At 40.1% G+C, this 20,871-nt stretch overlaps 1 protein-coding gene across 1 annotated transcript; it reads right to left on the bottom strand.

The window, feature by feature from the left end:
* Window positions 1-1,626: 1,626 nt before the first annotated feature.
* Window positions 1,627-20,502, bottom strand: arrdc1a (arrestin domain containing 1a). The gene is made up of 8 exons (XM_047380419.1): window positions 20,293-20,502; window positions 14,642-14,752; window positions 14,347-14,397; window positions 10,250-10,404; window positions 8,516-8,698; window positions 6,961-7,137; window positions 6,255-6,792; window positions 1,627-2,567 (listed from the first exon to the last, which is right to left on the bottom strand). The coding sequence occupies exons 1-8, from the start codon at window positions 20,408-20,410 to the stop codon at window positions 2,533-2,535; spliced, it is 1,368 nt and encodes a 455-aa protein (XP_047236375.1). The 5' UTR covers window positions 20,411-20,502; the 3' UTR covers window positions 1,627-2,532.
* Between the last annotated feature and the right edge of the window lie 369 nt (window positions 20,503-20,871).

Here is a 20,871-nt window from a genome sequence, read left to right on the forward strand (position 1 = left end):
AGTGGTCAGAGGGATTTTAAGCCATTCTTCTTGCAGGATAGTGGCCAGGTCACTACGTGATACTGGTGGAGGAAAACGTTTCCTGACTCGCTCCTCCAAAACACCCCAAAGTGGCTCAATAATATTTAGATCTGGTGACTGTGCAGGCCATGGGAGATGTTCAACTTCACTTTCATGTTCATCAAACCAATCTTTCACCAGTCTTGCTGTGTGTATTGGTGCATTGTCATCCTGATACACGGCACCGCCTTCAGGATACAATGTTTGAACCATTGGATGCACATGGTCCTCAAGAATGGTTCGGTAGTCCTTGGCAGTGACGCGTCCATCTAGCACAAGTATTGGGCCAAGGGAATGCCATGATATGGCAGCCCAAACCATCACTGATCCACCCCCATGCTTCACTCTGGGCATGCAACAGTCTGGGTGGTACGCTTCTTTGGGGATTCTCCACACCGTAACTCTCCTGGATGTGGGGAAAACAGTAAAGGTGGACTCATCAGAGAACAATACATGTTTCACATTGTCCACAGCCCAAGATTTGTGCTCCTTGCACCATTGAAACCAACGTTTGGCATTGGCATGAGTCACCAAAGGTTTGGCTATAGCAGCCCGGCCGTGTATATTGACCCTGTGGAGCTCCTGACGGACAGTTCTGGTGGAAACAGGAGAGTTGAGGTGCACATTTAATACTGCCGTGATACATCACAAAGACTTGCTGTCTTGGTCACAGATGCGCCAGCAAGACGTGCACCAACAATTTGTCCTCTTTTGAACTCTGGTATGTCACCCATAATGTTGTGTGCATTTCAATATTTTGAGCAAAACTGTGCTCTTAACCTGCTAATTGAACCTTCACACTCTGCTCTTACTGGTGCAATGTGCAATCAATGAAGACTGGGTACCAGGCTGGTCCAATTTAGCCATGAAACCTCCCACACTAAAATGACAGATGTTTCAGTTTCATTGTCCAACCCCTGTATGCTGACCTTTGCTATACCTTTTTTTTTTTTCCAACCTGGAGTTTAGAAATTCTGGGTCCAGATTAAATGCACCCCCAATCCACAGCAGACTTTTGGACTTAAAAAAAGAAACACGTAGAAAAGCTTGACAAACATGTAGATCAATAATGGCTGAATTCTTATTAGAGACAATGGAAAGAGCAAGAGTTAGAAACCAGTCCTTTGTAATACAACTGGGCTAGTCCTAATACTTCCAAGTCAAAAAGCATTTTTGCAGAAGGGTGGTCCCACATATAGAATCACATTGCCACCAGAACAGAGCTTGCTCAAGATTGGCAGCTGATGTTTGTGAGAATCAGACAGTAAAGTATCTACTATCAAAAGCCTAGTACTACATTGCTACTGCAGCAGCCACATGTGGATCAAACCTGGAGCAGCTGAAGATAGCATGCTGTTTTTTTGTGCTATCTGCCTAGAGATTAAACCAAGCTGGCTGTGGATATGTTTTGATTTATATTCCAAAGGAAAGCGTTATTGCCGAGAACACATCTTTTCAGAATTGACCTCTTTAACTATGTATAAATTCAACTTTAACAACTTGTGATGTTTTTTGGGGAATCAACTGAAGGAATTAGAAGTTAGTGAGGAGACAAGCAACATCTCATTTGTTTTATTCAATTTATTAAAACAGCAGCAGCAGAAGGAAGACATTCAACACATTAAATAAACATCTCAATAAAGTCTCCTTGGATTACACCAGGAAAGTAATATATCTACACTTATCTAAACAACTAGACAGACATCATAAATGGCCAAGAAAGCTCAAATCACAGTGATGCTGCATTATTCTAAACTATAGGGAAATTTAGAAGTTTTGTGAGCACAGAGCGAACAGATAAAAAAAAAAAACAGTCGTCAACATTGATGTGAAAACTTCAATGATAATACCATTAGACATGAAAAGAACAAAAGGTGCCAAAACTAGCATTGAACATTTATATGCTTAAAGCTGTCAACAACATGCAAAATGAATATTTACTGATAAAAAGTAAAAATGGATCAAAGGCAAATAAAAGATTTTAATTTTATACTACACCTCCAACAAGTTTGGTTTGTTATGCTAAGATTTAACACCAGAAGAGATGATTCATTATTAAACTGTTAAGCGTGACCTCACAGACGCCGTCAAAGCAAATCCTGAATAACCCTCAAATAAAACTCTTTTACAAACATATGAAAATAAATTTTTTATGTTAATCTGATTTGTGAAAGATGTGGCTGCCTGTGACTGGGCTGTTCAAAGATTATTAAAAGGTATGCATTCAGAGCTCAGAGTTTGAGATCAGTTCACTTTCACTTCAAAATTATGTCTTCAAAATTACAGAAAATCCAGGCAGAGTCCAAAAAAAAAACACAGATTTTCTTCAGGTTGTCCATTGGTCTTCTCTGTATTCTGGGTTTGTTTGTTAAAAAAAACCAACATGAGTCTAATCCTGGATATATGTCTACATGGTACATGCTTAATAATTCAAACATAATTGTTGTCCTGGTTTTGATTTTCTGATGAACTTCATGTGTTGCAGCTCTCATAGGAAGGAGGAGCTTCTGCAAAAGACAGAAACAATAAGACAGCCTTTTCAGTTCTCAAACACAATGTTACCTCCAACCTTACAAGCAGACAGTGATCCTAGCCTGGTGAGTTGCTATAATGCTTAGAATATAACATCAAGCAGGCCTTAACCCTGTACATTTGCTGCATGAAAAGAGAAATGTGTTCCTTTTCTTGCCACCTCAAGTGAAAGAACAAACGTCTTCCAGGCCAGGACATTTCACAGTACAAAAGAACTGAAGTGCAGAACTCCTTGGAAGTCCTCAGAGGTTCCTCTCACTACAGCATATGACTTCGTAGGTACCATGTCCATTTCAAATTTCTCACCAATCACAAACAGTTGTCTGACAACACACTAGAAAAAAAGGCGTGTCCAGATAATATGTATTGGCTTTGAATTTTTCAAAATGTCTTTGAACATGTAGTTAGGTTCCCTAGAATGGACAGAAACTAAAGTTACCCTGGCTCATGTTTTAGTACTTGGCTTTGGTATTCATTTTGAAATCAGCAGCTCAACTATTGATAGAAGGATCAATGTGTCCAGTTCCAAAGTGCTATTACAAGAATGCATCAAGAGTGGTACAACTCAAGGGACAGTTTAGTTATGTTGAAGTGGGGTTCCATTGAGAGGGTATGACCAGAAAATATTTTACAAGAAGCAGGTAATTTAGCTTCTTTATTTTAATAAAACAGATTAGCTTTTCATATATCTGCTATTTAGAGCAGAGCCGAGAGAAAATTATTTCTGCCATTTCAAAACAACTAAAATCTGAAAAAGCCGTTTTAAAAAGTCCTTGTATTTGCATTAGAAAGATAACGACATAGAAGACTACAGTCAGAGTAATGATCCAATATGAAATTAATAGTGTAAAAATCAACAAGTTATTTCCAGATAAGAGTTAGTTTTGCAATGCGTTTTAAGTCATTGTCCCTGAAACAGACCAACCAGACTTCACTGTAAATGACGAGCGACTTGTGTGTGCTGTGAATCATCTGCTAATGCAAATGTGATGTCAGTTCTGTCATTGTCTGATTTAAATAATTCCTTTATCTGACTGTGCATCATTATGCCTGAAAGCTACGTTTGCTTGTTAAAAACTCCAGCATGATAACAGCGCCACCTGCAGAAGTGCTCAACCATGACACACCTGTAGGGCATCACTGTATGACCTCACTTGCTGATGGAAACATGAGTGTTGCTTCTATCAGGACAACAGAACAAGCACCAAACTCATTTAATACCCTGCTAATTATTTCTGCACAATAACAGCATCCTTCTGAATGAAGTTGGATCTGAAACATGGAAAATCACAGAAAATACAGAGAAAAACTATATGTGGATCAATAAAGCTGATCCACACAGCTGTTCGTCAAAATGTGGTATAACTCTGTATCAAAGTCCGGCTTAAAAAGGATTTGGAAACTTGTGTAAAGGTTTAAAATATTGCTTAGACATCTCTGAGACTGCAGCGGTTTTAGCATTGCAGAGGTCAACACTTGTCTTGGCCTGTTTTTGATTAGTTAGTTAGGGCTAAAGCCGATCTCTGCTTCATTAAACTGAAGAGAAGGGTGTTACCTGCTGCAGGTAGAACCCCACTAAACAAAATCTGATCTATTGTTTTTAAGTTGATCTGATATTCTACTGTATTTTTGCCACCCACTGGTGGCTATCAGGGTACAAAAGTGTTCTAACGATCCATGATCTTTTTCTTTCTGCTCTCGGTGGAGGAGGACGCTTTCCTCTGTCTTCTGCACCCCTCCCATATCTGCCCTGTTTCAGCTCTGTGTCTTGTCTTCTTTTTGGAACCTCTTTTTGCATACCTTCCAAATTCTGAGTTATGGATTTGGTCAGCTGGTCTCTCAATGCAATTGATCAAATTTTCTCGACGAGAAGACAGGGTGAAGGAGAGCCCAACTTGTCCGGACGGGACATTTTCTCTGGATACACAATGGACTCCTGGCAGAAGTGGAGGATTGTATGTCTGTCGATAATGTCAGTTGAGGATGTGGAAGATATGTATATAATTGGATGTTTGATATCAGGATTTCTGCTTTTTGGAGTCAGCGGTTACCTGGCATATCGAGAAATTCGGAGAATGTCAGCAGCTGTTCTGGACATTGTAAGGCATGTGTGATGGGTTCTTCAGAGCGATCAGCACTCAGACTGAGATGTTAAATGAGCTGAATCGCAGACTGGATGTGATCCTTAGGATCGCAGGCGGGTTGCGGTTCCTGGACTCAGGGGTGAAATGGGATAAATCTTGGAGAAAGTTGTTCGCTCGGATCTGGCAGAAAGACCAGGAATTTGGCTGTTTGGATTCGCCTTTGAGAAGAACCAGTGAGACTCTCAAGGCTGACGGAAGATTAAGAGTCAGCCTAACCCAAATAATTATTGTTTTTCTGAATCTGGCTCCCCTGCACGGCCTTGATGGCTGGCTATCTTCAACTTCTCCTGGAAGTTATGTAAACATGACGCTCTGCTCCCTCTGCTCCCTCCCTTCCCTGAGGACATCTGTGGACCTGCTCAGAACTTTGTGGCCGGTTGATGAACATTCCAACGTACCATCAAGGACAATGACCTCTGGGACAGTGCTTCATAGACTTACTTGCACACACTCACTCGCACACACAGACATGCTCAAGATAAACATATGCACCCCTCACACCACCTTCACCATTCCCAGCATGATGTTGTTTTGTAAACTTGTTGCTTCTTTGTGCTGAGGTTTTTTGCAATCTCAAATTGTATCCTGCTAAGGATAAAGTGTGAAATATGATTTTTTTCCCTCTACTTACCTAATGTGGCCTCTTTTCTCATCTAACAAGGGCAGCACCTGTGAGTGGGCAACAAAGCCTCGGTGACCCGTCCCCCCTTGTCTTGTGTCATGATGTATGTTTGGATGGGTTGTACTGGAATTCTCATTTCCCCTCGGGGATCAATAAAGTATCTTTGAATTGAATTTGGGTCCAGAAGAAGAGAAGACCACGGGGGGAAAACTCTTGTTCAGAACATTATTCATGTTTAACAGATGATAGCACTAGTGGAGGTGTAATGGATTGTTTTCGTCACTGTTGGAAGCCTTTCAATCCAACCATTGTAACTAAGGTAATTCTGACCTCTGAAACCTGTGATCCATGAGTTAATCCATTTTTTGCCTGCTCTGGTAGTGTAAAAATCATATTTCCTTATAACTGTTTTTGGATAAATAATATTCTCACAGCATAAAATTGTACAAATGGCGTTTTAAACGCAGCAGGTGATGGCCAAGCAATAAGCTATTCTGACCCATAAACATGGTTACAACTGGGCCCATCCTGTCTACTTTAGACATTAATGTCTACCTATTGTCTCAGAAAAACCTCCAACTTTGAAGCAGGAGCTATAAACTGATATGACTAAATGCGGCATGATAGAGTATCAGCTCAAGTCTAGGAAATGTCAGAACCTTTGCAAGCTTTGGCCCTCTAACAAGAAAAAAATCAAACCGAAACATTTGCAGCTGCCGTTTAAGGAGCTGCTTGACCAAAAGGAATTACTAATATATAAGATTAGGTGCTAACTCACACATTTTTGTCTCTTTAATAGCATGAAGTCAGTGAATCTCGGAACAGCAGTGATGGATCACGACACAAGCTTTTTGATGGTATAATCATTTGTAAAAATAAGTTCCATAAAAACTCACCTTGTGGATAAGCTGAGGTATCATAGTCTGGTGGAAGGATATTGAGTGGTGCTGCTATTGGGCGGGCATCAATCGCTGAGGGGTAAGGAGCTGTGGCGCCTGTCGACCTTCTAGATGAAGGCCCACTTGGAGCTGGCATGGACGCATTAGGCAGCTGATTCTGGGGGAAAAAGAGGCCTGGAGCATAGCTGAATGCATTAGGTGACACCGCCTGGGACTGGCGCTTGTTGGGAAAGTCGTCATTCAACAAGTTCCCACCTTCCGCTCCTGAGTGGCACTCAACCGGAGGAGCACTGGGGGAGCTGTGGGAGGACATCCTGGAGCGTGGGGCGGGACGGGGGGCGGGTTTAGGAGCAGGTTGAGGAGGAGCTGTAAGCCTGGAGGAAGATTCAGGGGCATCTGTTGTTGAACCAGAGGCTACAGGGTCTTTCTTGAAAGGAGGAGTTTCTTTTTTGGATGGACGGAATTTTTTGTCAAGTGAGACATTTCCAATATGGATTGGTAATGTCAGCGTAACATCAGGAGACTTCAGGCTGACCTGAAGGAAGGAAAACAGAACAAAGAGTTCTTAAATGTTTTTTTTAATAATGTCATAAATAAAATAAACATAAAATATCAATTAGTTATAATTTGGCTTACAAAAACAGATATATAAACACTTTGTCCATAACTGTTATACTTTAGGACAGGGTGTGCATTCTATTACCTTGACATAATACTCAATTTTTATAAGTTCACAGCCAGCAAGTGAGGACTGAGGGAGGGGAGGAATGATGATCTGTTCCTTCCACTCCAGCTCCCTGCCACCCTTTATCGCACCTCCTTCCACCTCCACCATAGACTTCAGATCATGGGTGGGCTTCTTCGTCTCATAGGTCACCCTCTGCATTGGAGAACATGGAGATAACTAAAGCAAGGCTCAGTGTGATATGGTCTTAAAAAGCAGTTTTTCACAGGAAAAGCTGAGGATTTATTTTCAAATCGATCCCACAAACACACACAGAGTTGCTGCTCGTTTCTTAAAGATGTATTATATCCCTGCCCACTATTGCATTTCTACCTGGCGTTTGAATGGTCTTGGAAGACAAGATGGTGTAGGAAAATAAAGCTGTCACATTGCCTTTCTGAGCGTTTAACACGGTAGCACATATTTGATCTGCCACAGACTGTATTGTACATGTCAAAAAAATCCATAGCATGAGAACCTGCCATGAGGCAGAATGACAACTTCAATATCAAAGCACTGACTGATTAATACAATTACTGAATCTCATGCAAAGCATGGAAACAAAACATGGATTCTAATCTGACAGCACCTACTTTCTGATCAGTTCAACTAAGTATTATCCAACCACTTGGGGGCACTTATAGAGCATTGAAATCTAATTCCCAGATGATCAGGTGGTCCTTTAATATAAAATCAAAATGGTAAAGTTTGCGAAAAGTAACATACTTGAATAGGAGTGAATCAATAGCAACAAAGATGTCTACCCCATAGCAAACATAGCAAGAGAAACTGTAATGATGCAGAGGGACTATTGTAGACTATTTGCTTGTGGTTTAAAAATGGAAACGCACCGACATTTGACTAGTCAAGCAAAGTTCATTTGACCATGACACCTTGAAGGGATGTTGCCTGCTCTTTGGAGTGAAGGTTCCTGCTTGGGAGCAAAAGCCATTGTTTTATTATTTGTCCCCCGGTTTTTGTCTGTTAAGGGGATAAGCAGGAGCACAGAGACAGAACGAGGGAGTGAGGTGCCCAAACGAAAAAAATCTGAGGAACCATTTGGGAATTCAAAGAGCAGGTTCTTGTCAGTGAGCTGAGCTATAGAAATGGACTCTATTGAAAGACCCGAAGTTCTGTCTCTGCATTGCTACCACTAGGTGGTAACAAGCCATTAAAATTTGTGCCAAGGATTTAAACTGAGGAGGAGGACTCTACTTCAAGGATGGCAAATGGTGTTTTTATTAGACTGGGCAACAGAACAGGAATGATTTTAAACCCCCACGAGCCGCATTTCAGCCTTTTGTTCATATGATCAAACACCACAAACTGGTGCAGCTTCTTCGCAACAGATATTTTATAAAGAAGCCAAGCAGTGAATGCATCTGCTGGGTTGTCAAATCAATTCTGACACACCTCACAAAGCAATAACTGTAGTGAATGCCTCCCTAAGGTATCATTAATTCTACTACATATACTATATAATGTATTAAGACATAGTTTTAGTGAAAGCCTCTTTGGTCTCGTGAACCTTTACCTGCATCAGACTGGCAGCTATGTGGCCTGTGGTCTTCGTGGACTGGTTATGGATGTTGGCCGACACCTTGATAATCTGGCCTGGCGTGTAACCCTTCATATCTGTTTGGGCCTTCAGGACAATTGTCCCCGTTTTCATAAGCATGTAAGTGAACTGCTGAGTTACTGCGGAGGTGGAGGGTCCCTAAAAAAGAAGACGGTAAAAAGACACTGTTGAATGAGTTTCAGTAAATTTCATTGGATCTGTCATTGCACTCTTATTTGCTCCTAAAGTTTGAAACAGAAGAAAAACCTTACAATTCAACAATCACATTGAAGATTGTTGTTTTTCTGAATTACTTCTATATTTTTTGATCTACTTGTAACTTTAAGTTAGACCTGGTAGTAATGCCCATGAACAGTGACTTACCTTCAGGTATTTCTGCATATGTTTTCCTGAACTGCTACAGAGAGCAGCATTAATCTGCATCCTGGCTGATTCAGTTAAAAGTGGAAAGTTTGGAGCACGGCTGTTTAAAGCTGGTATTAAAATCCAACCAGTCCTCAGAGGGCTCTTCAAGATAGCTGCTTAAGTAGAGCCTATATTTAACAATGCTGAATTGGCATAACATTATGACCTCTCATAGGTGAGGAGAGTAACATGCATTAAGTCTTCAGCCCAGGACCTTTAGTCTGTTGGATATGTTAGGCAGCCAACGATCATTTTCTCTTTAAAGTAAATTTGTTCGTTTATGATGACTGTGTAAAAGCGCCTCTAAAGCTGCAGCTCAAGTAGTGTTCCAACTGTGTGGTCAGTATCTATCAGGAGTGATGAAAGGAAGGAATAGTGGTATAATGGGGACAGTGTAACATGTGGCCAAGAATCACTGATGCACGTGGGGAGTCATGTTTGGCCTCCCCACGTGTTCCGGTTCAAAAGACAAGCTTCTGTATTTCATACTTCTGTAGGAGTTCATAGTGGTTCTGATAGAAAGGTGTCAGGATATTAAGTGTGTCGCAGTGGGACTGCAGAGCTGAAACCATTTAAGGTGGAAACAGTATTCCCTGATGGGTGTGGTTCTTTCAACAGGATACTGAAGTCTGCCATGCAGTCAGAATGGTTCAGGAATTGTTTGAGAAGCATAACGGGTTTCAGTTAATGTCTTGACCTCTAACAGTGTCCTAGGGTGGTCCCAGAGTAGATAACCTATAAAAATTGGTAGATAACCAATAAAATTTTCCCTGATCACCTCTGAAAATGATCCAGTGAATTTCCTCATGTTTTTCCTCATGTTCCTCATAAATGTTTCAACAGTCTGTCTTCTGTGTAATTAGCCATTATTTAGCATTGCTCAAGTGTGACTGGATGAAGATGCATATTTAAACCAGGCCGTCTGAATGTGGCCTAAGTGTTTGGAAGATAAACAAGTCTAATCATGTACTTTATCTCCAGCCTGGCACTCTGGAGGATCTATAATCAGCATCTCTTGCTCAATAAATTCACCATCGCTCCTTTGAACAAATACCTACGAACCAGTTAACCTGAGCTATTGCTCAGATGAACTTATTTGTATCCAGTCCATTTTCTTCCCTACCAAAGACAATCTGGACCTTTTTGGTTTTGCCACCTGCAGCTCCATAAAAGTCAAGTTTTAAATTAAAGGCTGTAAATGTTGGTGGATGTTTTTCTGGACTGCCACATCTTCCACTCTCACTGACCCAGGATTAGCCTGGACAAAAATCCATAATGGCTCACCCATATATCTGGCAGTTCATTCAGGTTTAGAAGTCTCAGCAGGTAGAAAGGCTTCTCTGTGCTGTAGTCCTTGGCGAATCGTGGTGTGTCGATAAACGTCCTCACTCTGTAAATTATTTTACCGTAGCTGCCTTCAAACGATGTTGGGGCAGTGGCTGTGAGAGACAAGCACAACAAAATTATCCTTTTTACTCTTTATTACAAGCTTAAAACCTGATCAAATGCATTCCAAACAGCAGGTCATTGTGACGGATGTTTTATACCTTTATCATTCATCAAATATAACATTTGAATTTTTAGCCATATTAGAACTTGATTTTAGTAACTCTGTTTAGGCCTAACCCTAACACTCACCCAAACCTTAACTAGTACCAGTATATTCCTAGCCCTAATTTAATTCACCACAGAGCTCTAACCCAAACCCTAATAATGGGGGTCTGCCATGTCAGGACCAGGCTTTGGTCCCCATAGGTCTTATTGGTCTTCAGAAGGTAAGTTATTATACCAGAAAAGGTCTTAAATAGTTAAACTACTAAACACACATTTTTAAATCACACACCATGTTTCGTAACAGTGTACAAAAATTGGTTGGACTGGTTTTATGGGGTTTTTTACATCTTAAAATGTTGTGAAAACTTTACCTAGAAAGTTAAATGGCCTCCAATACAAAAGTGGCACAACAAAGACTAAAATACGATATCATCAAAATATCGTCAGTTCTGTTGTACGTCAGAGTCTAAGTAAAAAGCATGGCAGTGAATGACTAAGAACTCTATGTAATGATTCATGCATCAACATGGCAAGGCTGATAAACACAATCAATCATCTCTTTTGATGTTTATCCAGAAATAACTTTGTATCTCAGTTCAGGCTTTCGTCACAAACTGTTGCGTGTCACTGAAGACAGATACAGCTTTAATGAGGGAAACCCACATAAACATACAACTCCAGCCTGCATACCTCTGACATGTCAGCCGAGATAAATGATCTGAAACGGTCTAGGTGCAACAAAACTGATAATCCAAAATTTGGTTCTATCAATATTCTGAAAACATTTCTTTGACAGTGATTCAGATTGAAGGTCAGAGGGTTCGTCATTACAGACAATGTTCTGTAGGTACTTTATGTCCTCAGCTGAAAATGTGAAAGTTTTCGCAGTCCCTTACCTAAACTTCAGACTTTTGGTAATCTAAAGTGTCCATCTGGATTTGACAGTATCTGTACATTGAACCCTTGCTTGGTCCTTTGGATATTTGTTAAGAAGGAAGGGGCCATAGGCTGGGAACCAGAGTTCTAGACACAAAAAACTGTTACCATGTGCTGACCACCAAAGGTTTCTACAGAAAGGAGACCTAATGATTTTTACTTGACATCATAGGCTACATCAGTGCTGAGATCCTACAGGTCCCAATAAACCCAGTTCAAATCTTTTTTTGTTAATCCTGGTCCCAGTATTTACAGGCTGTATCACCAAGCTAGATTTAACCAAACTTAAGGAGGCAACAAGAACCTCCTAAACTCATAGAAGTTTCACTTAATTTCACTGCATTACAGTTTTTGGCATTGGACGAGCAATTTACACCATTACTACAATTTCTCAACTGAAGAATGCCTGTGTTTTAGATATTATGCAACCAATTTTCAGGCATCCTTGACCTGTGGGTGTGCACAATAACAGTATGAGAATGGGTGTAATGCGACAAAGAACAGTAGCTTCCAAACCAAATCATTTGGAAGTCAAACCGATATGCAAAAACCATGGCATGCATTAAAACAAAACCCTGGATACCAGGCGACCAAATCCAACAATTTGGTTTAATTTTTCTGCCCAATCAGTTCATTTCCAATTCAGTGCCTGCATGTGAAACCCTCTCATGGCAAGACAACTGCTCCCAATGAGCTGCCCTACAGCTGCTGAAAGGTACAACAGTTACAAAACACTTTTATTTAATTCTCCATAAAAAATGAACATGATGAGATTCATACCGCTGGAGATGTTTTGATGCTGAAGGTTTATTACTGATTTGATTGCCAGTGTCTTCCTGGCACTGGTTAATTGTATGTTTTAGGATTGATTTTAATTTTGGTTTTTAAATGTTTCAACGGTCAGACACCTCTTTACCTAACAGAGTTTCTGCACAAGCACGTTCCAAGGAGAAATTTGAGAACTTCTGTTGCTTTTAAATGTGCCTAGGACTTGTCCAAGGAACATGTCCGAGGAGGCAAAGCCTTTTTTGTTGTTGCTCCCAAACTCTGGAACAATGTCTCTCTTGCTGTAAGGATGGCTTATACCTTCAATGATTTTCAATCCCTTTATAAAAACAAAAAACATCTTTTTAACTTGGCTTTTAATTCCAGTTGAGCAGAGATATCAGGCGGTTTTTAATTATTAGTCCTCTACTTTTTCTTACTTACTGTTTTTATTATATCCAGCTGCTCTTTTCTTCTTTGTTATTTGTGGTATTGTCGGTGTTCGAGTCTTTTGGTAATTTTTATGTTTCTTGTCTTTTTTATTGTCAGACCTGTGCAGTGCTTTGGTCACTTGGGTGTGTAAAGAGCTCTATAAATAAAGGTTGATTGATTGATTGATTTGTGTTTTAAATAAATTTTTACTGTAAATGAGTTCAAATTCAACTTGGGAATCTCCAACTTTTTCTGGCCCTACTTGGGAAATGTGTGATCTTCATTTTGCTGTATTATGTATTTCTCTATATGTTCATGGTGCAAAATGTTTTTTGCAAATCACATAATTTGACAAGTTATCCCTAAAATCCTTTGTCAGTATTTGTGCTCAAAAACACAGTAAAACAGCATTTAGAAATAAGACTGAGGATTTTAGGGATAACTTGTCAAATGATGTTGTTATTATGTTATAAACGCCACTGCAAACAGACTAGGCTCATGTCCTAACCGTCACACAGGAAAAGGCTCCGGTGTTAGTGGTGACAAAGCTGAGTGGGAGGAATTTTTCTTCTTCATTAGAGGGAAAGACATTTTGGAAATCAAAGAGGAACCATCAGACTGATCTGAGATCTGATTGCTGACAGTGTAAATGAACAATAATGTTAAACTTACAGAGATTACCTCTTGGCTAGTGTGTGCCAATTACCAGCACCAACATTGACAGTAATTAAACATCAAGCTGAAATCAGTATGTAAAAATCCAGTTGTAAGCAGTTCTATGTGCACTAGAACCAGACCAAGCTACCTTCACTACATAACAAGTGATATTAAAATAGCAGACGTGTACGTTATTCCATTATTTAAACTTTTTCAGACTACTCAATTTAATGTTGAAGCACAGTTTTTTTGTCTTAAATTAGACAAATTAAAAGCATATTAATAGGTTCTGCACATGGTACTCATAACATTTGCTTGTTTTTTGGTCTCCAAAACCCTGCCTCTCCAGCTGCTGACAATAGAAATTTTTTCCATTGGCCCAGCAAAAAGTTAGCAAGTTACAAAGTAAGAACCACTTATGCTGGAACTGGTGTTTCACTGGTGGAGAAGCACTGCTCAGCACTGGAGCCAGTTAGGTGGAAAAAACCCCAGAAAGCTCCAACTTCAAAATTCTACTTTTGTTACAAAGGTTGGAGCTGACTGGTATAGCCTCACAGGTTAGTGTCTGCTTTAACAGGACACAGAATTCATGAACTCAACATAAAACACACACACACACATACATACGTATTTCAAGCAGAAAAAAAAGACTAGAAAGGGTGTGCCGAGTTCTCCAGTGGCCATAACACTCAAAGAACATAAGGAAACGTTTGGCTCAAGGGTTCCTATGTCAGCACCTGTGTTGAAATACATGCACTTCATGGAGGAAATTATAAAACCCACCTTGGTCATTGGTTGCTCAGGACCCTTGAAGACAGTTGTTTAAAATGATAATTGTTTGTTACTACCTAGTTATAAACAGAATAAAATCAGTGCCACAAGTCCCAAGCAACTATTGCCACTCCATGACAGAATCAGGGTATAAATCCACATGCAAAAACATTTCAGTCTGATTGGATATAAAAGAGGAAATATCATGGGAAAGAATGCAAAGCAGAATGTGTTCGTCCCGTCATCACTCCACTCATCACTCCTACCTGGTATGAGAAACTTGAAGGGAAACGGATGCTCGCCCTGTTTCAAAGTTCCTGTATGGGACAAAGAGAGAACAATCAGCCTCCTGTTTTCCCAACACAGGGCTGCAGGGGACAATTACAGCTTTCATTTGTGTAGTCCTTACATTTAGTTACTCTCTCTCTACTGTCATTTTTATAACATAGAAGTCACTGAAATATTATTTCATTATTAAGCATGTCAACAATTCTGACAAGACCACTTAATATAGGAATATTAGTGAGACTGGACATGTGTGTTTACAGTGCTGGACTGTACCTTTGTCTGCAACACAGATAGTGCTGTTGAAGTACTGCTCCTCTGATGTCCATGCTGTGTCATTTAGCTTACTGGTGATGCCGCAAAAACCATTGCAGTTCACTTTGATAGCTGCAGATGAAAGAAAATAGATTTAACTCATCTCATGACGCAGGCGTGAGTGGCATTAACTGAGGGGCTTTCATTAATTATGCAAAATGTTATATAAACACTTATGAACTAAATAAAAACAGCAAAAATTGCATTCTGAGGTAACTACGGCTCAGTGGGAGGAGTCGTCGTTTTGCAACCCGAAAGATTCCAGCTTCCTCCTTCCACATGTCGATGTGCCCCTGGGCACCTCAAGTTGCCTACCATTCAATGTATCGGTTCAGAAATGTGTGTGTTTGTGTGAAGGTGGCTCTAGTGTAAAGCGCTTTGAGCGGTCGGTATGACTGGAAAGGCTCTATATAAGCTCAGTTCATTTACCGTTCTACTTTACTGCTCTGTTGTGCCAAAAGCCATCATTAGCTATTTACATTTTATTCTGAAAAAAGGAAACAAAGAAATTACTGAACAATAAGTTACAACCATCTACCATTTGTTCCCTTTTTTCCTGTATGAGAACTTTTAGAAGTGACCAGCAGTTATTCTGCACACTCCATCACAACACTGAGACAAAACAGGAAGTTTACTGTTTTACTTCCAGAAAACTGCAAAATGCTGAATCCCTGAGTTCTTTTAACACATCGTTGGCAACTTTAGAGCTTAGAGTTGTCTTTGACTGATCTATTTAAACTATTATCTGAAACAGCTTTTCTTTACTTTCCTTTGTCCTGCCACTACAATGTACATGTTTAACATGTAAAGCATTTTGAATCAGAATCAGAATCAGAAAAGCTTTATTGCCAAGTACGTTTTTGGACATACAAGGAATTTGTTTTGGCGTAGTCGGTGCAATACAATACAAATTAAACAGTATAAACATATCTACAATATTGTCTCTTTGTTGAAATTCGATACACAAATAAACTTGCCTTGCAGGAAATATGCAAGCTAAATAATGTATAATCACTTCTATAATAAAAGTAAATGCAATGACTGCATTAACAATAAAAATAAATATTCCAGCATGGATGCAGTTTTCCAGGAAGACATGCTGGATAGCCAACTGTTGTTGACCACCCTAACCCTGAAGATACCTCGAAAATAAATGCATTTGGTTTTAAAGTTGATTCGTTTCTAGGAACTTCTCGTTTCTTTCACTCACTGGCCACTATAGTTGACATGAAGCCATGTTTATCTTAGCACCACACATAGTAAGCAGGAAACGGAGGAATAACAAATCTCCAGAATACGCTGTTAGAGAACTGCAGCAAATGTTTAGGGGGCCACAAAGACCGCCACAATAGCAACAAGATCCTTTTCCATGCAACCTGGTAGTTTAGGAGGGATGGCAGAAAAAATATCTTTCTGTTCTGACATCACAAACACAGAGTTTTCTAAACCTTACTGGGACATTAACTGGAACTGCGTGCTATGGACAGATGACATTAAGTATATTTTCTGTTCTTGTACTTGCTACTATATATTTTAAACACAGCACTTGTTTTTAAAGCAATAAATCTACAAATTATGTATTTGAATTAACTATTATTAACTATTTGATTAACTATTTTCTTCCATTTGGTTTTTCATTTTAGAATTTGGACAGTGAGAGGATGCTGGACCACCTAGAGAGAACCCACACATGAATGAGAAGAACATGCAGACTCCATCCAGAAAGACTTGAGGCCAGGATTCAAATCCAGGACCTTCTTGCAGCAATCAACAGTGCTAACAACTGCTGAACCCCGCAGCATTGCTGATTCATGTTTTAGAGCCACCAATAGAGTTACATGTTGCATATTTGCAACAGAAATCTTCTACCTCCTTCCACTGTAGCTGCCTTCCTGCCCTCTCCTTAGCAAACATTGATTTAGATAAAAGTGATAAAAAAAATCAAGTCTGGTTTTCATTAATCAGCAGGTGAGCTACTAAAAAAAAAAAAAAAATCTTAAATGTCAGGAAATTGGTATGAGCATGTAGAAGCCTGATTGATCCACCTGCAGAAACAAATATTCCCCCAGGAAGTACAATCATTGTCTTTTAAAGTAAAAAAATTAGGGCAAAGTTAATTTCTGGAATCAGAGCAATGCCATTAGAATGGTCCATTAGAATTATGCCAGGTTCTGGTGTTGTGCCATTGTGCTGCTGATGCGAAAAGTAAGACTGCACAATATATCACAAATACATTGTCAACTGTGTTTGCAATATTCATATCGCAAAGAACTGTTTGGAATAAATGACTGTTGGCTAAAAAGTGTTGTGAATCTGCATTTTCCATGCTAATGTAACATTTAGTCAGCAGGACGGAGTCTTGCTGCAGCCGATGCTCACACCGGACACTAAAAGGTCACAGAGTGGTGGAAGCACAGATGAGAGATGATTATATATATATATATATATATATAAATATATACAGGTCCTTCTCAAAATATTAGCATATTGTGATAAAGTTCATTATTTTCCATAATGTCATGATGAAAATTTAACATTCATATATTTTAGATTCATTGCACACTAACTGAAATATTTCAGGTCTTTTATTGTCTTAATACGGATGATTTTGGCATACAGCTCATGAAAACCCAAAATTCCTATTCACAAATTAGCATATCATTAAAAGGGTCTCTAAACGAGCTATGAACCTAATCATCTGAATCAACGAGTTAACTCTAAACACCTGCAAAAGATTCCTGAGGCCTTTAAAACTCCCAGCCTGGTTCATCACTCAAAACCCCAATCATGGGTAAGACTGCCGACCTGACTGCTGTCCAGAAGGCCACTATTGACACCCTCAAGCAAGAGGGTAAGACACAGAAAGACATTTCTGTACGAATAGGCTGTTCCCAGAGTGCTGTATCAAGGCACCTCAGTGGGAAGTCTGTGGGAAGGAAAAAGTGTGGCAGAAAACGCTGCACAACGAGAAGAGGTGACCGGACCCTGAGGAAGATTGTGGAGAAGGGCCGATTCCAGACCTTGGGGGACCTGCGGAAGCAGTGGACTGAGTCTGGAGTAGAAACATCCAGAGCCACCGTGCACAGGTGTGTGCAGGAAATGGGCTACAGGTGCCGCATTCCCCAGGTCAAGCCACCTTTGAACCAGAAACAGCGGCAGAACGCCTGACCTGGGCTACAGATAAGCAGCACTGGACTGTTGCTCAGTGGTCCAAAGTACTTTTTTCGGATGAAAGCAAATTCTGCATGTCATTCAGAAATCAAGGTGCCAGAGTCTGGAGGAAGACTGGGGAGAAGGAAATGCCAAAATGCCAGAAGTCCAGTGTCAAGTACCCACAGTCAGTGATGGTCCGGGTGCCGTGTCAGCTGCTGGTGTTGGTCCACTGTGTTTTATCAAGGGCAGGGTCAATGCAGCTAGCTATCAGGAGATTTTGGAGCACTTCATGCTTCCATCTGCTGAAAAGCTTTATGGAGATGAAGATTTCATTTTTCAGCACGACCTGGCACCTGCTCACAGTGCCAAAACCACTGGTAAATGGTTTACTGACCATGGTATCACTGTGTTCAATTGGCCTGCCAACTCTCCTGACCTGAACCCCATAGAGAATCTGTGGGATATTGTGAAGAGAACGTTGAGAGACTCAAGACCCAACACTCTGGATGAGCTAAAGGCCGCTATCGAAGCATCCTGGGCCTCCATAAGACCTCAGCAGTGCCACAGGCTGATTGCCTCCATGCCACGCCGCATTGAAGCAGTCATTTCTGCCAAAGGATTCCCGACCAAGTATTGAGTGCATAACTGTACATGATTATTTGAAGGTTGACGTTTTTTGTATTAAAAACACTTTTCTTTTATTGGTCGGATGAAATATGCTAATTTTGTGAGATAGGAATTTTGGGTTTTCATGAGCTGTATGCCAAAATCATCTGTATTAAGACAATAAAAGACCTGAAATATTTCAGTTAGTGTGCAATGAATCTAAAATATATGAATGTTAAATTTTCATCATGACATTATGGAAAATAATGAACTTTATCACAATATGCTAATATTTTGAGAAGGACTTGTATATATATATATGGATTGCCATCACACTGAAGGATACCTTGCAAATCTGCTGGCACAGAGGCACGGTCCATTGTAAAGTTGTTGGGGATATCCACAGAAATAAATCCCTAAGAGCTAATAAAAAGTTATCATATTTCTACAAACAACTAGTTACGGTCAGAGACAAACTTTGCTTTGTAAAAGTCTTTTAAGCAGTCCTTTAGTAACCTGAGAAGATCCACTCAATGGGAAATAAACTGATGAACACAGAAACCTTTCTTACAATGTAAATATTTACCAAGAAACATGTGTCTCTTATCAGGACCCACCCTGCGTAAGAATTAGAACAACCTGATCAGACTGAACAGGAATGTTAACTAACTGGAAGGATCAAAAACAGAGCGGCACTCCCAACAAGGAGAAACCGCTCTCAGCAGGGAGGAAGTGTAGTTTTATCTTTAAAACTGGACTCAAGAGTAGCTTGAGCCCATAAGAATAAGCTCAATAACATGATTCAGATAGCTGAAGTGTTGCTGGTAGGTCAGGTAGGAGGTCTACGTGTTGTAGTCTGGACTATTACAAAAAGCAATGATTAAAAAGGAATCTGTCTGACCCTATGTCCTTTTCTTCCACCGGACAACTGTCTGAGGACACATGGGTTACTTATTATTTGGTTTTTATCTCCATCACTGGAGATTTTACCTAAAGAAGGTGTTGCTCTGTAGCGGAAACTGGACAGGTTGTGCTCACATTTCCAGTTCCACAGTCCATTTTTTCAACTAGTTTTAGTTTGTGTTTCTGTTCTATTAGTCCTCAAGACATTGGGTTCATTGTTTTCTTAAAATACAACATGCTTTGGTCCTCCTGCAGCCAGAACTCTGTAATGGAAAAGCAATGTCTGAAACAGTGAGTCAGGTCAGCTGATGTTCTGACAGTCAACCTGTCAAACCTAAGTCCTGTAGGTCCAGCTGTGCAGTCAACCAAAAAGCAGAAGAATTTATTTATTTTTATCTGGAATTAAATCATCGGCCAATACAATGAAAAAATCTTGAAAAGTTTGGTAGACAGTTATTTTAATTCACTGAAACATTGTAAAATAAGTCTGCTCATTGAGCTCCTTCTTTAACCTCAGACTTAAACAAGTACTTCTGGTAATCCTTGGTAGGGAGCAACGGTGTAACAGGACCTAAGTGACAGTAAACTATACAATATAGCTGCATAAATAAATAACCTGTCAGCAGTCAAACATAATCCCAGTTATGTCTTAATCTTCTGGATTCTGGAACCAATCAGAGAACACCTGCATGTTTCGGTTCCATATCTTCACTTCATCTGTAGGGACACATGTTCAACAGGAACCAAGTCCAAGGAGTCTGGAATAAAGGCCCCATATCCATCCGGTCCCACAGGTGGCCCAAAACTGCAGACTGACTTTAAAGCTTTCCTAAACCCAGCAGGTCTCCAAAGTAAAACTCTGGATAACCTTGAGCAAATTTCCACTTCCTTGTTCAGCGACTGAAACATTCTCCAACCAGGTGAGAGGCCGTTTAGCGGAAGTTTCCTACCTTTGCATTGGATCGGCTGGTTCAGTTTGACTGTTACCGTCCCAGAAATGGACTCTCCAGGAGTGTACACAACTTTGTTGTCGCTAAACTCGATGTCAAGCGCCTCAAGTTTTCCCATGTTATCCTCGCCGAAACCGACAATCACCTGTGCTCCGAACACAAACAACTGCTGAAGTGTATACCTGGTTCTCTAACCCCGCCCCTTCTTGACGTCACCGACAGCTCCAACGTGTGCTGCGCTCCATTAAACTCGGAAGCCGGAGTTTACGTCATCTTTGAGTCATCACCGTTCCAGTTTCCTTTCCTGCTTTTTTGTATCTGCAGCATCTGGAACAGCAGTCCATAAACACTGTTTGTGTAGTCCTGAGCAACAAAACGTCATCAACCTGATGATGATGATAATAATAATAATATTAATTAGGTAATCTGTTAATAGTCAAAACCATTTATCAGCTTTGATCACATGACAATTTGCCTAGATGAGTAGTCCTTATATGCACATTTCAAAGATTCCAATTGATATAAAATACAGAAGGCTTTCAGTAACATAGGAAGAATGGAGCAATTTGTGAGCTAATT

The sequence above is a fragment of the Girardinichthys multiradiatus genome, chromosome 12 (genome assembly GCF_021462225.1).
Source record: "Girardinichthys multiradiatus isolate DD_20200921_A chromosome 12, DD_fGirMul_XY1, whole genome shotgun sequence".
NCBI lineage: Eukaryota > Metazoa > Chordata > Actinopteri > Cyprinodontiformes > Goodeidae > Girardinichthys > Girardinichthys multiradiatus.

Bases quoted from the DNA above. Each gene is read 5' to 3' on its own strand.
- arrdc1a (XM_047380419.1), bottom strand. From the start codon at position 20,410: ATGGGAAAACTTGAGGCGCTTGACATCGAGTTTAGCGACAACAAAGTT. The intron at 14,753-20,292 runs GTAGGAAACTTC...TTTCATCTGCAG, and splicing joins CCAGCCGATCCAATGCAAAG to CTATCAAAGTGAACTGCAAT. The intron at 6,793-6,960 runs GTAATAGAATGC...TCCTTCCTTCAG, and splicing joins AAATTGAGTATTATGTCAAG to GTCAGCCTGAAGTCTCCTGA.